This window comes from Chiloscyllium plagiosum, unplaced genomic scaffold (genome assembly GCF_037043375.1).
Source record: "Chiloscyllium plagiosum isolate Xiang-an unplaced genomic scaffold, Cpla_swu_hap1 HiC_scaffold_39, whole genome shotgun sequence".
Classification (NCBI taxonomy): domain Eukaryota; kingdom Metazoa; phylum Chordata; class Chondrichthyes; order Orectolobiformes; family Hemiscylliidae; genus Chiloscyllium; species Chiloscyllium plagiosum.
The window spans coordinates 18,589,162-18,605,221 of record NW_028270177.1 but is presented as its reverse complement, the minus strand read 5'-3'; the positions used below and the strand labels follow the sequence as shown (position 1 = coordinate 18,605,221).

The 16,060-nt window shown below is 36.8% G+C and overlaps 1 protein-coding gene across 3 annotated transcripts in view; it reads left to right on the top strand.

Annotated features, from left to right (window-relative positions):
- tmod2 (tropomodulin 2) overlaps positions 1-15,487 on the top strand; it is a 77,076-nt gene extending 61,589 nt beyond the window's left edge. For 2 of the 3 annotated variants that reach the window (XM_087981329.1, XM_087981330.1), the window contains 7 exons: positions 4,258-4,380; positions 5,745-5,819; positions 7,763-7,893; positions 9,102-9,209; positions 9,972-10,115; positions 11,813-11,957; positions 14,325-15,487. In XM_087981329.1, the coding sequence (XP_087837455.1) occupies positions 4,258-4,380; positions 5,745-5,819; positions 7,763-7,893; positions 9,102-9,209; positions 9,972-10,115; positions 11,813-11,957; positions 14,325-14,359 (761 nt within the window). In that variant the 3' untranslated portion in view covers positions 14,360-15,487. Of the gene's footprint in view, positions 1-4,257; positions 4,381-5,744; positions 5,820-7,762; positions 7,894-9,101; positions 9,210-9,971; positions 10,116-11,812; positions 11,958-13,959; positions 14,022-14,324 lie in introns of all 3 variants that reach the window. The other variant, XM_043677379.2, reaches the window with a different exon arrangement.
- Positions 15,488-16,060: the final 573 nt, after the last annotated feature.

The window sequence follows — 16,060 nt, the reverse complement described above, 5'->3', positions numbered from 1 at the left end:
ACACCACACCACTTGATCCTTCCGCTGTTCAAATTGCTTTAGATTTCCTGTAGCAATTGTCAACTATCAACCTTCAATCTTCCTTGTACTCACTCAGTTCCTTGTTGCAAATTTTTAAAATTACAGTTATCTATTTCATCGTAGTTGTAGGTATATTTGCTGAGCTGGGAAGATGTTTTGCAGACGTTTCATCCCATCTGGGTGATATCTTCAGTGCTTTGGAGCCTCTGTGAAGTGCTGTTGTACTTTGTCTTCTGTAATCCATTTGGTTCTGTTTCTGCTGCTTCCCATTGCTGGTTCCAGTTGTTCGTTTTAGACCTATACACAATATACCGGTCACTATGTGCTTGTTAATGGAGCCTGTGGATGAGTGTCATGCTTCTAGAAAGTCTTTGGCTGTCCTCTGTTTGGCTTGTCTTATGATAATTGTATTGTCCCAGTCGAATTTGTGGCCCTTGTTATGTGTGTGTGTGGAGAAAGTGAGGACTGCAGATGCTGGAGATCAGAGCTGAAAATGTGTTGCTGGAAAAGCGCAGCAGGTCAGGCAGCATCCAGGGAACAGGAGAATCGACGTTTCGGGCATAAGCCCTGGCTACTAGGGACAGCTGGTCATGGCGGTTAGTGGCTAGTTGATGTTCATGGATGCGGATTACTAGTCTGCTTGTTTGTCCGATATAGTGTTTCGTGCAGTTGTTGTGTACCCACAACAATGACAACTGGCACCTGAGCTACAAACCTTTACGCGTGTCTATTTTACAATCAGGGCACCTGGTAATTTAATTTTTTTCCATTTGATTTGTGATTGGTTTTGTAATAGGTGCAATACAAATGCAAGCTGATCAAATTACTCAACTGAGTCCAGTCAGTAATATAAATTAGAACCAGTAAAAGTAAGGTTATTATTTATCTTATATTTTAGCGACATTCTTTGTTTCAAGATTAAAGGTAATCTATAAATTCAAGTTGTCTTTGGTGCATAGGGCCTCTAACCATTCTTGCCAGTGCATCTCTGGATGCCTAGATTAGAGTGGTGCTGGAAAAGAACAGCAGGTCATGCAGCATCCGAGGAGCAGGAAAATCTGTTTCAGGCAAAAACCCGTCTGGATGTACTAACTAAGGCCTCTTCCCCCGCCCAAAGACATTTATGCTTTACCAGATACATTGACTATATTCAATATCATTCGACTGGTAGCATTCTAATCTTTTTCTGACATAGTGCCCTGCTACCATAATAGTGTCCACAGCAGCCAGTTTATTCCAAATGCTTAAAGTATTCACGTATAAGCCACCTATTGCAGATTTGTCTTCTCTGTTGGCCCTTATTTGCCTGTAATGTATCTGGGTCTTTGAGATACTGTGGGCCTTACCATATGCTGTCTACTTTTTGATCAGTCTAGTTTGATAGCCAATTTCCTTTTTCGAAGTTTTTTTTCTCGCTCACCATCATCTCATTAAAGGCTGCTATTCTTTACATCTTGCTCTGTTTCTGCAAATATTTAGTGCAGACTCTCCCTTGTGCCAGTCTTTATTGTCCAAGAAACTTCTCGCCTGTTTAAATAGGAAGAATTACTTGCACACCAGTTTAACGCTTGCTGACTTATCCTAATCTTGTGAACTCCCATTTTGAAAAATAGGAACTGAACCATTGAACCTTGCTATGTATCAGTGTTTGATGTTGAGCATTTAAAAGCCTCAATGATTCCCTGGGTCATTTATTCCTAAGAAGACTGCCATCACTGAATCTCTCTGCTGTTTCTTCAGTAGTCTTTGTAAACCTACCTTAGTATGAATGTCTAGTTCTTGCAATCAGAAGGGGTACTGTCCTTATGCACATTATCATCTACCTTTCTGAATTAGTTTTCTATAGGTGCAGTTTACGAGTGTCATTCATTTGAACATCTAAGTTTATTACTTTTCCGATTTAGCCTCTGTCTCTGCTGCTATTTAAGTATTGGCTGTTGTACTTATTTGGTTTCTTCTGTACTGTGGGACTCCTGCCTGATATCTTTATTATGATAGCTGTGATGTTATGTAAGCTTTCTGACCATTTTTCCTTATCTAGACCAGCTAATATCTATACTGTCAGGTTGTTCCAAAGTGGCTTATTGTCAGTGAAGTATTCATGGATCCTAATCCTGCTGCAATATAGAAAATTTTATATGAACAGCTTTGAGTTTAGTATTTTCTACTTTATTGAGGAGAAATGTAAGTGAATTTTATTTGATATTTCTGACTACACATTTATGATCTAAAGTAAAAAATATAAAATGCAGCATATCCCTCTGCATTAACATAGACAGTTTTATATCAAATATGTTGTACTAAACAAAACATTTAATTCATACAACTTTGCATTTCAGAGCTTTTGTGTATGCTCAGCACCAACTTTTGTATATGCCCAGTAGCAATTTCAAAAAATCCCAGGTATTTTCAATTAAGGAGTAATTTGGTTTAACCTATGTTGGAAATTGTGTTTCAAAATTAGTTTGGCATTAGAATGAGAAATGCTAGTCAGTAAAATATGAATGCATTATAATTCAGGAAAATCTAATGAAGCTGGATTACATGGAATTTTCAGGATTTTTGGAGGGAACAACCGTAAGCAAATCTTCATAGTTCCACTCACCAATCACATCTGTGCTTCCTCCTCTTATGTTGGCTGTCGGTCACACATCTGACTTTTCACTTTCCAGTCCCTTTTCCCAAATCCTTTCATGATCTTGGTCTTCCCTGTTTCTGCAATACACTCCAGCTTCATAACCCTCACATCTCTGTGCACCTCCAAATCTGACCTAGTGCGCATTCTTAATTTTAATAGGTATACAAGTCATGTTTTAGCTGTACAAAGTTCTTTTGTTAGTCCACGTGTGGCCTAACAGGGCACAGTTCAGGGCACAGTGTTGGGTTGTAACAAGCGGTTCTGGGCAATAGACCATAAAAAGGATATACTGACTTTTGATAAAATGCAGCATGGATTTATTAGAAGTATCATAGAATCCCTACAGTGTGTAAACAGGCCATTTGGCCCAATGGTCCACACCGACCCTCCGAAGAGTAACCTACCAAGACCCATTCCCCTACCCTGTTACTTTGTTTTCCCTGACTAATGCACCTAACCTACCCATTCCTGAACACTATAGACAATTTAGCATGGCCAATTCATCTAACCTGCACATCTTTCGACTGTGGGAGGAAACTGGAGCACCCGGAGAAAACCCATGCAGACACGAGGTGAATGTGTAAACTCCACACACAGTCACCCGAGGCTGGAATGAAACCTGGGTCTGGTGTTTTGAGGCAGCAGTGCTAACCACTGAGCCAGATGTCACGAAGAAAAAGTTTACAAACTAAAGTTATATTCTGTGAAATTTAGAAGGTTGAGGCATGATACAATAAAGTTCCCAAGATAGTAAGGTGAATAGATAGATTTTAGCAAAGCTATTTCTGCTGAATGGGAATCTCCAGGGAGCAGAGTCTTAAAAACCAGAGCCACTAAGTCCCAGAAAGAACTAGGCATTAGAAATTCTTAAATTATTTCTTTCATCCTGTCTGTTTGTGTCATGACCCATCTGGTGGGTTGGTGGCATATGTACCTGGATGTTCTGGCCTGGAGGGCCACTACCACTGTTGGAACTTATATGCATGTTCAAAGTTTGTGAGAAGATTTGTAGCTCGGGTGCTCGTTGTTGTGGTTCTGTTCACCAAGCTGGAAGTTTTTGTTGCAAACGTTTCGTCCCCTGTCTAGGTGACATCCTCAGTGCTTGGGAGCCTCCTGTGAAGCGCTTTTGTGGTGTTTCCTCCGGCATTTATAGTGGCCTGTCCCTGCCGCTTCCGGTTGTCAGTTTCAGCTGTCCGCTGTAGTGGCCGGTATATTGGGTCCAGGTCGATGTGTTTGTTGATGGAGTTTGTGGATGAGTGCCATGCTTCTAGGAATTCCCTGGCTGTTCTTTGTTTGGCTTGCCCTATAATGGTAGTGTTGTCCCAGTCGAATTCATGTTGCTTGTCGTCTGCGTGTGTCGTGTTGTTTCGTGTAGCCACTTAACACCGCCTCATAGAATTCTGTCATTTCTGGAGGGTAATTGCAAGATTCTGCTTATGAACTGTGATGTTTAAAAATTCCTCATTACTGTGGTAATGCTATACGTATGCCAATAGCTTGATTTATGGTAATAAGCTGCTACTAAAACTAGAAACTGGTTTGAGAAAATAGATTGAAAACCTATTAGAGCATAAATTATAAATCATTTGGGATTATAGGAAAGTTATGGATACCAAAGCAGAAACCTGTAGAGCAGCGTGTAGAAGAGAAGGTGACCCTGGATCCAGAACTGGAAGAAGCCTTGACCAGTGCAACAGATACGGAACTCTGTGACCTTGCAGGTAAACCATTATGAGCAGAGGATCCCCGTGATGTCTTGCATTTCTAATTAATTTGCTTTTGAATAGAGAGATGGAGATGGAATTGTACAAAATAGTTAAAATGAGAACTTTGTTTACTCATCTTAATTAGTTTTAATTTAGAATAATAACAAACTTTGCCATGAAAAAGTGGCTACGAATCTACTGCAGAAGATGAGCAAAATTCAGAGGTTATGGAATCGGATGTTCTCCGAATTGCACCAATGGAATTTAGTTGTTAAAAACTTTATCCACTGTTTAGTGATTGAGCACTGCTAATTGTAGCACAACTCTTGTATTTAGGTATGTTTTATGTTTTGCAACTTGGTTATCTGCATCTAAAGTTCATTAATTCACTGCCTGTATGAAACTGTCCTTGAATATCTGCAGAGCTCAGTGAACAGATTTAAGCATACTATTTAATGAAGGTATCGGCAGTCTTTGTATTGCACAATCTTCTTGCAGTTGTGCAGGTGATCTCTATCAAAAAAAAAAGTTGTAATATATATTTAGAGCAACACAGTACCAGAGTGATAGGTTATAACCTTGATCCTCCAAATTCTACTTCATCTTCCTCTTGATAATTCAGCTCTTGATGAATTTCTCCAATGGGGCGGAGTTGAGATGAAGTGGAGAGAGAGAAACTCTAGGCACTTTCACCTGACTGTCTAGCTAAACTTGTACCATCACTAGTGGCCTTGGAGGAATGTCCCTGCTGTGGCTATGAAATGGGAATTGCATTATCAAGTGGAAATCAGCAAATGAATAAATCAACAAAATTAGATAATATACCCTCAAACAAAAATGTAAAATGATGTTCAGTAATTGTAACTGCCACTTCTTTCAGACAGGATTGAGATGTCAATATATACTTCAAGTAGTTGGCCTAAAATATTTTATCTACTATCATCCCTTCACACAATTGATTTGAAACTCAATTCCAGAACAATATTCCCACAGTGCTTCATGGTACTTGATACTTGTAACAAGTTTCTTGCAAATACTGCACATGAGCAATTTCTCCTCTAGAAAGCTGTTGTTAATTTGTGTAGTAACATTTCTGGAAAATTCCATGTGATTGCACAGCAGGAAATCCATAAAGCCTTTGTTTATCAAATCTCAATTAATGTGGAATTTTTATTCATTTGTAATTTTGTTTGTCCTCTTGGTACTTGAATTAATTTTAAGGGAAAATGATTTACAGTAACTGAATTAAATAATCGAGTTTCAACATGCTGCTTTGGTACATTCATTTATTTTGTAGCCATTATTATGGGTAATATATTTGACTGAGTTTAGTGAATCTGTTTTTAAGATGTAGTTAATTTGTTTCTTCCTATTTTCAGCCATTTTAGGGATGCACACATTGGTAAGCAACACACATTACTTAGATTCTGTTGGAGGCAAAGGAGGCCTGAACAGTAAGTTGGCAAAAATTTACTACTTTTGGCAATTATTTCACTTAATTGTTGTACAGCTGCGTTTACATTAGAAATATGACAATACTTGCAGGGTTGCAGTAGTTTTGTAGTGTTTTGTTTTCTTTTCAAGAAAAGAATTCAAGTCTTAGCATTCAAATACTGTATATCTTGGCATATTTTTGTTTCTAGAATAGTGAAATTCTCCGACTGATTATTCACCTAATGGCTTGGGAGTGAGGTGAATGAAGATATCAGTTTGTCTGGGTAGAATATTAGTAGTTAAACATTAGATATCAATAAAAGAGTAAAATGTAGAAACGAATAATTTAGTAAGTGATTTGGTATACAAGCCAGTTGTAATTGGGAAGAAAAGTCACTTTGGCTGACACCAATTTAAAATGTTCTTCTCAGTTGGATTTTCTTCAAATCTAAAATTCATAAAGTTAAAAATCACACAACACCAGGTTATAGTCCAAAAGGCTTAATTGGAAGCACACTAGTTTTCGGAGCGACGCTCCTTCATCAGGTGATAGTGGAGGGCTCGATCGTAACACAGAATTTATAGCAAAAATTTGCAGTGTGATGTAACTGAAATTGTACATTGAAAAATTGGTTGTCTGTTAAGCGTTTCATCTGTTAAAATACATTCATGTAGAACTCTGGGCTCAAAAACTGCATGAATTTATGCAAAACTCTGTTATCTCACTTTTTAGATTAGAATCAATCTAAACATCAGGTCACAGACCAAGAACACAGGGAGCTAACACCTTCAACATGTTGTCTAGCTATCACCATTGTTAACAGCTAACTCGAGAATGCAACTTTAAAAGAAAGGTTTTGTGATTTACACATGAAAGAAGCGAAACTATCACTGTATTCTAACAGATGAAAGGCTTAACAGACAATCAATTTTTCAATGTATAATTTCAGTTACATCACACTGCAAATTTTTGCTATAAATTCTGTGTTACGATCGAGTCCTCCACTATCACCTGATGAAGGAGCGTCGCTCCGAAAGCTAGTGTGCTTCCAGTTAAACCTGTTGGACTATAACCTGGTGTTGTGTGATTTTTAACTTTGTACACCCCAGTCCAACACTGGCATCTCCAAATCAAAATGCATAAATGCTGTGAAGTAATTCAGATCATAGACTTTAATAGTTCATTAAGCAAATTAACACCATATTATCAAGAGTGCAGATTACTCGTGTTTAATGTTGGAAGGTTACAGTGTACAGAAAAGATTTGTTTCAAGCTAGTGCTTTGTTTGGTATGACATTTTTAATTCTCTGCAAAATTTTCCATCTGTAACCACCCTCACACAATACACTCTCCAGTAGCAATCAGTGTTTAAAATATACAAATGATAAATATTTTGGGCACAGTATTGAAAATTCCACTGGTTCATCATTTAGATTTTATTGGAATCCTGGTAACAGCAGCCAAGACAATTACTTGGTACTACTTTCTATTCTTTTCCTCTTCCCCTTCCCTTATACCTTCGAGATAATACGTTGAACCAATATTGTTTTAATACTGGACTTTTATATTTCACGGAGTAAAGATGGTCAGTTATCATTTTTATTTTGTATAGATTTGTTGACTAGAATACTCTGGGCTGGTACACTAAAACTTCATTTAAAATATTTATTTCCAAACTGTGCCTCAACTTTGACTTTATGTTGGACATTCTGATGGACTTATTCAGTGATGCAAGACTTAAACTAGTACATATTATAGCTCTGCTTATCATTTCAATTATGATATTGACTTCTGAACATAAAACTGGTTCAGTACAAAAATTGCTTTACCAACTAGTTGCAACCAACATGCGTTAATATATTAACTATCACTAACTGCCCATATATGTACACCTAAGCCTCTTAACAGATGTCTCTTTAATATTTAAAGGTGTTGATAACTGCTGTAAATGATGATTTTCAGATGTTGTCAAAGGTGAGAAGGTCAAACCAGTTTTTGATGAACCTCCCAATCCAACAAATGTAGAAGAAAGTTTACAGCGAATAAAAGCCAATGACCCAGGGCTTGTAGAGGTTAATCTTAATAACATAAAGGTAGGATTGTTGTGGTTATATTCAAGTATATTTTTAAAAATGTTTTACTTTTTGCACTTTGAAGAAACAGGATGGCTTCTGTGTCCAATAACTGGATTAGCACAGTGAAAAGTTTCCATTTTTGATTGATTAAATTTCATAAACATATTTTCAAAATTTTAAAAGAATCTAAATGCTTAGTGTAATAAAGCACTTAGCACCACCTCATGGAATTCTGCTACTTTTGGAGGATAATTGCACGATTCTACTAATGAACTATCCTGTTTAAAAATTCCTCATTACTGTAGTAATACAATGCATATACTAGTAGCTTGATTTATGGTAATAAGCTGCTACTAAAATGATATCCCAAATTGTGTTTAACAACTTCTTTGCCTCCTTTATTCCATGATTCTTTTGACAACACCTTGTAGTGATCACTGCTTTAATTTAAATTTTGATATTTCAATTCCTTCAGTATTTTGTCTCTTGTCAACATTGGATATAAGAGATTGAAATAAGAGATAAAAATAGAAATTGCTGGAAAAGCTCAGCAGATCTGGCAGCATCTGTGGAGAGCAATCTGTGAAAGTTTTGGGTCAGTTCTGAGGAAGGGTCACCTCGACCTGAAACATTAACTCTGATTTCTCTCCACAGCAATTTCTACTTTTGTTTCTAATTTACAGTAACCACAGTCCTTTTGGTTTTTACTGAAATAGGCGAACTGGCTACCAGAGCTTAGGTTTTCAGCAACTGAATCCCCACACAAGAGATTTGATCAAGTCAGAATTATTTAGTCATTACCAATAGACACCTTTATTAGCAATGTGAAATAGAGAAAATTGTGGCATGGGGTAATTACTATTTTTCATTCCATAAGTTAGTCAAATTGGATTAACTGTCCTCTCGCACCATCTCGTGTTTGGAAACATTTTGTAATATAGCACATGCTAAAGGAGAATGGGCCATAAACAGAATAAGTGGCTAATATATGTTAAATTGATTTGTACGAATGACGTAATTGCTGTGTAGTGGTGTAGTCTATGGATAAGGCATACTTTCGGGCAGTTCCTCATGTGGTAACTTTAGTATTTGTTTGAAGAAAGGCAAAACAGCCTGTGGTACACGTGGGCACGAGTAACTGCTATTTGAGTCCTCTGTAGATGAGGAACAGATAAGCTAGGACTCCAGTGTGCATTGATTAATTATTATCTTGAATTTGTCCATAGAATATTCCAATTCCAACATTAAAAGACTTTGCGGAAACCTTGAAAAAAAATACTCGCCTGAAGAAATTTAGTTTGGCAGCAACTCGGAGCAATGACCCTATTGCTTTTGTAAGTTCCGTTTTGCCTTGATACAGTTTTCATGACACGTATTTTTTAATTGTTCTCCAGTGAGTTAACTTGATATTTTGCTTAATACCATAATTCCAAAATAGTGAGCTGCACGTAACCTTGCATTCATCATATCCCAACCTCCCAGCCTATTTACAAATGGTGGTAATAAGACATGGCACAAAACTCTGTCCCACTTATAATAACCTACATTTATAAATATGTGGGCCTGAACATTAGCACAATAGTGGTAAATATTATTCTAGTGACTTTTAAGCAACTGTTTTGTAATGATTTTCCCTTCTAAAATGAAAGGCTCATCTGAAAATCTGTGCGCAGGTTAACGTAAACATATTCTTTAAATCTGTTGTGTTAGAGGTTAGTGATCATTAAATCCATAATATGTAAACACAGTTTGGATCATGGTGTAATTTTGATGGTGTGTGGGCCTATGAAGATTAGGCTAGTTGCTCTGAAGGTTGTTTCCATGCTGTATGACTCTAACTCAAAAGTACCCTTCACCCTACTACTGCAAGATGTGAGTTCAGCCAGCTTGGCCCAAGCTTGACACTTTTCTCCTTCTCTATCACTAGTCTCTGAACAGACGTTTTCTGTCACTAGGTGAATAGGAATGATACAGTAACTCTATTTAAATTAATTCTGATTATATCTCAGTGCTGTACATATTGGAATTAAAGGTGCTATAAAAATACTTAATTTGGAATTGCTTGTTAGCATTCAAACCAAGTTTTTGTCTTGAAGGCTTTTGCAGATATGCTACGAGTTAATAAAACACTTCAAAGTCTAAATCTTGAGTCAAACTTCATCACTGGTGTTGGAATACAAGCAATCATAGATGCACTGAAAGACAATGAAACCTTAATGGAGATCAAGATTGATAATCAGGTAAGTTGTTTTGCCTGAAATTATTTGAAACTTTTACTGGTGTATCCTTGGCACAATGCTAAGACAGGTTTTTTTCTCAATATTCAATACCTTCATGCCACAAACTAAAATGTTATGATGCTTCAGGCACCATAACTGAATTGTTTGTGCATCAAACGAGTATACTACTTTGTTTGCTCGGTTTAGTTATAAACATTTCTGCTGTGTAAACTTTTTTGTATACCTTAAATATCATACTTAGTACCATGAAACCCCAAAATTAACCTGTTCTGGATTGAGCTAATTTAAAGTTGTGAAGATATTGAAGGATGCATATTGTCATATTTATGCATATTATTTTTAAGAATTAAATTTTTGAATCAGAAAAGTTTCTTTTACACACTTAACAAATTCCTCTCCATCTAAACCTTTAACACTATGGCAGCCCCAGTCTATGTTTGGAAAGTTAAAATCCCCTACCATAACCACCCTATTATTCTTACAGATAATTGAGATCTCCTTACAAGTTTGTTTCTCAATTTCCCTCTGACTATTAGGGAGTCTATAATACAATCCCAATAAGGTGATCATCCCTTTCTTATTCCTCAGTTCCACCCAAATAACTTCCCTGGATGTATTTCCAGGAATATCCTCCCTCAGCACAGCTGTAATGCTATCCCTTATCAAAAATGCCATTCCCCCTCCTCTCTTGCCTCCCTTTCTATCTTTCCTGTAGCATGTGCATCCTGGAACATTAAGCTGCCAGTCCTGCATCTCTGAGCCATGTTTCTGTAATTGCTATGATGTCCCACGTTCCTATACATGCCCTGAGTTCATCTGCCTTCCCTGTTAGGCTCCTTGCATTGAAATAAATGCAGTTTAATTTATTATGGATTAGAGTGGTGCTGGAAAAGCACAGCAGTTCAGGCAGCATCCGAGGAGCAGCAAAATCGACGTTTCAGGCAAAAGCCCTTCATCTGGAATAGAGGCAGAGTGCCTGCCGTGCTTTTCCAGTACCACTCTAATACAGAATCTGGTTTCCAGCATCTGCAGTCATTGTTTTTACCCTGTTTAATTTATTAGTCCTACCTTGTCCCTGCCTGCCCTGACTGTTTGACTCGCTTCTATACCAGTCTCAGATTGATCTCTTTCCTCACTATCTCCCTGGGTCCCACCCCCCTCACCTTACTAGTTTAAAATCCTCCCAAGCAGCTGTAGCAAATCTCAATTGCAACATTTAAGAGGCATTTGATGGGTATATGGATAGGAAGGATTTGGAGGGATATGGGCCGGGTGCTGGCAGGTGGGACTTGATTGGGTTGGGATATCTGGTTGGCATGGACGGGTTTGACCAAAGGGTCTGTTTCCATGCTGTACATTTCTATGTGTAGTTCAAATTGTTGAAATTGCGGCCTTATTCTTGATTGTCATCTCGTATAAAAGAACAAAATGTGCATTATTTGCAGCAATTATATATGTATATTGAGTTCTCAAACAATAACTACTAATTTGTTATAAAATTGAAAGGCATTGATAATTATATTATGTTATTGGATTAGAATTGCTTTATTAATGTTTTTCTAAGCCACTCAGCACCCACCCCAAAAGATATTTGATCAAATTACAGGGCTCCCTCAGTGTCAATTTTTAAAATAAGTTTACTTAAAGGCTGTCCCTTATCAGTCAACATTAGTTACATTGGCTGTTTCTGCTCTTAGCGCCAACAGTTAGGTGCCACTGTTGAAATGGAAATAGCGCAAATGCTGGAGACAAACTCCTCAATCTTGAAGTTTGGATATCAGTTCACACAACAAGGACCACGAACGAGGGCAGCCGCAGCCATAACCAAGAATAATGATCTAGGTAAGATTCATGATGACTTTTGATTTTACCCCAAAAATCCTATTTCCAGAGGCAATTTAGATTTTCTCACCCTGCACCCCTTTCTCATCAACTTTATTTTGAGAATATAACTCCAAAGGTTCCAGTCATCCACTAGGATTTCCCTAAGTGCATATTTCTGTGTCACAAAAAAAAATACTGTGGATGCTGAAAACAGTTAATGGATTGGGCTTTCATCAAGTCATTGACCTGAAACATCAATTATTTCTCTCTCCATAGATGCTTCCTGTCATGCTGAGCAGTTTCCAGCATTTTCTGTTTCGCATGTGTAAGCTTGTTAGCAGGCTTTTTCAATCTGAATTGCCATGGGGTGCTGGTAACATTGGGGTTAATCATCCCATTGCATAAATGCAGGGTCTCTAATAATTAAGATTCGGAATCTTGATTCAAAATTGTAATTAATCCATGGCTGAACTACTGAATTTTGATTTGAAATATGAAACTACAACAAATGTTTTATTAACTGACACCTATGGGACCAGGTGTGTCCAGGTTGATCAAACATTCTGGTTGATCAAGATGTCCACATAATCTAAAAACACACATTAAGTAATGAAAACATAATACAGCATGTATACACATCACTTGTTATTTATAGCATAAATCACTTAAATAACAATACAACTCTGCCTTAAATAAAACAATGGCAGAAAGCCTTCTCACTTGCACCCTCAAGTGACTACTCTGACACTGTGGATATGGTGATAATACAGTAATCCTCTGGTATTTCAGCTATACATGTTTTACTGGTTTAACAAGAGTACTGGTTCATAACGTGCCAGTTAAAACAAAAGTTTCCTGTATTCAAAACTTTAATGGTAAATTTAGGTGCATAAAGGTTATTCTCTTTGCTTTCATTAAGATATTGCAGGAGAATTTGGTTTTGAATGGTAAAAGCAGCACAGACTCTGTCTGTCTGTGTCTCTGTCTTTCTTTCTCTCTCTTCCTCTTTTTTTCCACCACTCCCATCCTGTGATATCTTGGGTGTATACAACGCTGAGTTGTATAACTCAGAAAATTCAAACAGGCAGACAAGATATTTATTGCTCCTTCCAATCATCTATGGCCTGGTAAAACTTTGCTAAGTATTTTTTGACTGGACATGCGTTATTCCTACTTTTTACTTGCGTGACTTTAGGAATAGAGTATCTGTTTATTGCATCCCATCTGTTTTGACTTTGGTTTGACATTTCCAAATATTTACTTTGTTTACCTTTTGATTTAGGGTAGACCCTGCTGTGCACTTTATTTTTGCCATTTTCTCTTTCACCCGATCAAGCCTGTGGCATTGATCAGCTGCAATATACAGTTTTTATCCACTCTAGTAAACAAGGTGGTGGCAAGTAGTGGTATTACAACAGATCTCCATGATATTACCTTCTATAGTTGAGCTGAAAAAAAAATCCGTTTCAGCAGCCCCATTGAGGGCAAAAGTAGGAAATAAGGAGCATTTACTTCATTAATCACTGCTAACCCAGTTGTTTACAATCAGCAAGATGAGTAGAATATTTAGTGCTGGTTGATGCCTGAAAACTAAATCCATTGCACTGTTCAAACTCAGTTTTCTTGCCCTATCAGTTATCTTAAATTATATTTTAATTTCTAATGTCAGTTTCATATTTTATTGGCATAGATAAGGTTAATTCTGATTCCTTCTATCGATGTTTCAGTAATGCTTCTTTCTAATTATGAGATATACTTGTTATTCTGCCATTATATCTGCTGTTGGTATGCATCTTCCTTTTTAAGATCTTAGGTTTAAGTAAGTCGTAGGTATTCCTTTTGCTGAATACTTTCTACAGACAAAGATTTAGCAAAAATGAGGTACCTGGCCTTGAAGCCAAACTTGCGACTACTGAACATTTACAAAGCAACAATTTGAGATGAACAACTGCTGCTCAGTTTCAATGTTAAAGTTTTTTATTTTTAATTCCTGTTAATTGCTGTCATCTTGCTTCTTCAGTCTGGAATATGAGTAAATTCTTCATTGACCTTGCCAGCTGTCCAGCCATGAAGCCCCGAATGGTATTAAGCATGTTGCGTATGGAGAATTGGAAGTGTTGAACTAATTATCATTTTTCTGCATTTCACTAACTGCTATTTTCAGAGTTTGCTTTTATCTAACCTATTTCACTCTTTTTCATCTAATTTTTGGAATACAATATTTAAAGCCGTATCAATGCATGATTCCAAATTTAAAACCAACCAGAAAAGATCAGGTTTCCAAAAGCATGGGGTATGAGAGTCTGTATCTGAATGTATGCATTCTGAACTACCTGTTGGCCGTATCATTTCTTGACCAATGTTTATCATGTTCTTTTCATACAGTTCGCAAAAAGCGAGTCGAAAGAGATACATATTAATGGTAATCTGGAGTCTGTGTCTGCCTGGTGCTGTATTTCATCCTATGGAAGACCCACTACAATGCATTGGGCATGTTGCCAAGCCTAGCTTAAGGCATTCTCACATTTTCTGTCTGGGTAGAAGGGAAAAGACTGGAATTTAACCCCTCCACTGTTGTAGCAGAAACTGTAATTTAGTAATAACTTTTCCATAAAAATCACGTTTCTTTTTAATTTTTCAGGGGACCTCATGATTAGCACCAAACCATATTGTAATTTGAAAATGTTAGATAGTGAGGTATCCAAGACGAGAAAAATGTTTGACTTGAAATTTGCACTGTGCCCATGTCAAGTATTTTTAATCTTTTTATATACTGTAATGAAAATCGTGCTAAATTGTAGTGTGTTGTGCAGTGGAGTGTCATTTTTGTACTGCACTTAATGTTCCAGTATATCAGGACTAAGACAAGAAAAGTAAATTTTTTTTATAAAAACAATTTTTTTGTATTAAAAAAGAACTATGAAGTTTGTGTTGGGACTTGGATTTATTTTGCTGATTTGGCCATGTTGTATAGCACTGAACCATGGCCATGCAGGTAGCTGTTGCTCTTCTGCTTGCCTGTTGTTTGATGAGAACAGTTCAAATCAAGTCTTAACAGAGGGATATTTCTTCAGACTTTCTGCCAAAAAAGCCACTTGTAATTCTTAAATTCATCTACAGTCCTCTTGCTAAAACTGCAATTTATTACCAAAATAACTTTTATCAATAAAATTTCTATTAGAGCATTATAATATCACACTTGTAGATTATGTTCTGAAAGGATTATACTAGTTGGCAATAGTCATAACTGTTTAACCAAAGATCTATAAATCTGGATTCTTTACAGTTTTGTCAACCTAATGTGTTAAATAGACCTTTCCAGTTAAGTTGGATTGTCTGACGTACTAATATTGGGAAAACAAATCTGAGCTACTGTTTACAAAGTCCTCCTGGTTTGATAAATGTAAACCAGCACACTGATAAAGCTGTGTGCAGTAGCTAAAAGTATGTAAAGTTTTTATGACCAACCCCCCCCCCCACACACACACACACACACACACACACACACACACACACACACACACACACACACACACACACAAAAACAAAGTTTTATTTGCTGATTATTTTAGGAGTTTGTCTAACTTTACTTAGAAAATTTTGTGGCAGCATGACTAATATTGCAGGAAAATATCTGGATACTAAAAAATGCATATGCATGCCAGTATCTTGTGTAGTATGCTTAAATGACCAAACTGTTGTGTATTTGTATGGTTAAGCTATATTATAATAACATGAAGAAAAGCTATGTCAGTGTTTGTAGGCCCATGTCTGTTGTCTACCCCAGAGACTAATGCATTACATTGAGTTGTTGTTTTTTCAAACATAACAATTATCACAGGATCATGAAAAGAAGCTGTTATAAATGTTCAACTGTTAATGTTTAATCTCCGTTATACAAAGTCTTGTTTAACCATAATGGAAATCTGATTTGTGGGAATAAATACAAATTAAAATTGGATGTTGAAAATATTTGTATAGCCTATCCTTGTAACTGAACATCTTAAAAAGAACACTCCTTACAAAGGTGTTAGGTTGTTTTGTGCAGTAATAAATAATGGTTAACAACCTATTACATAAAGTGCATATAAGAATTAATCTGAGGATGTTAATGTAAAAAG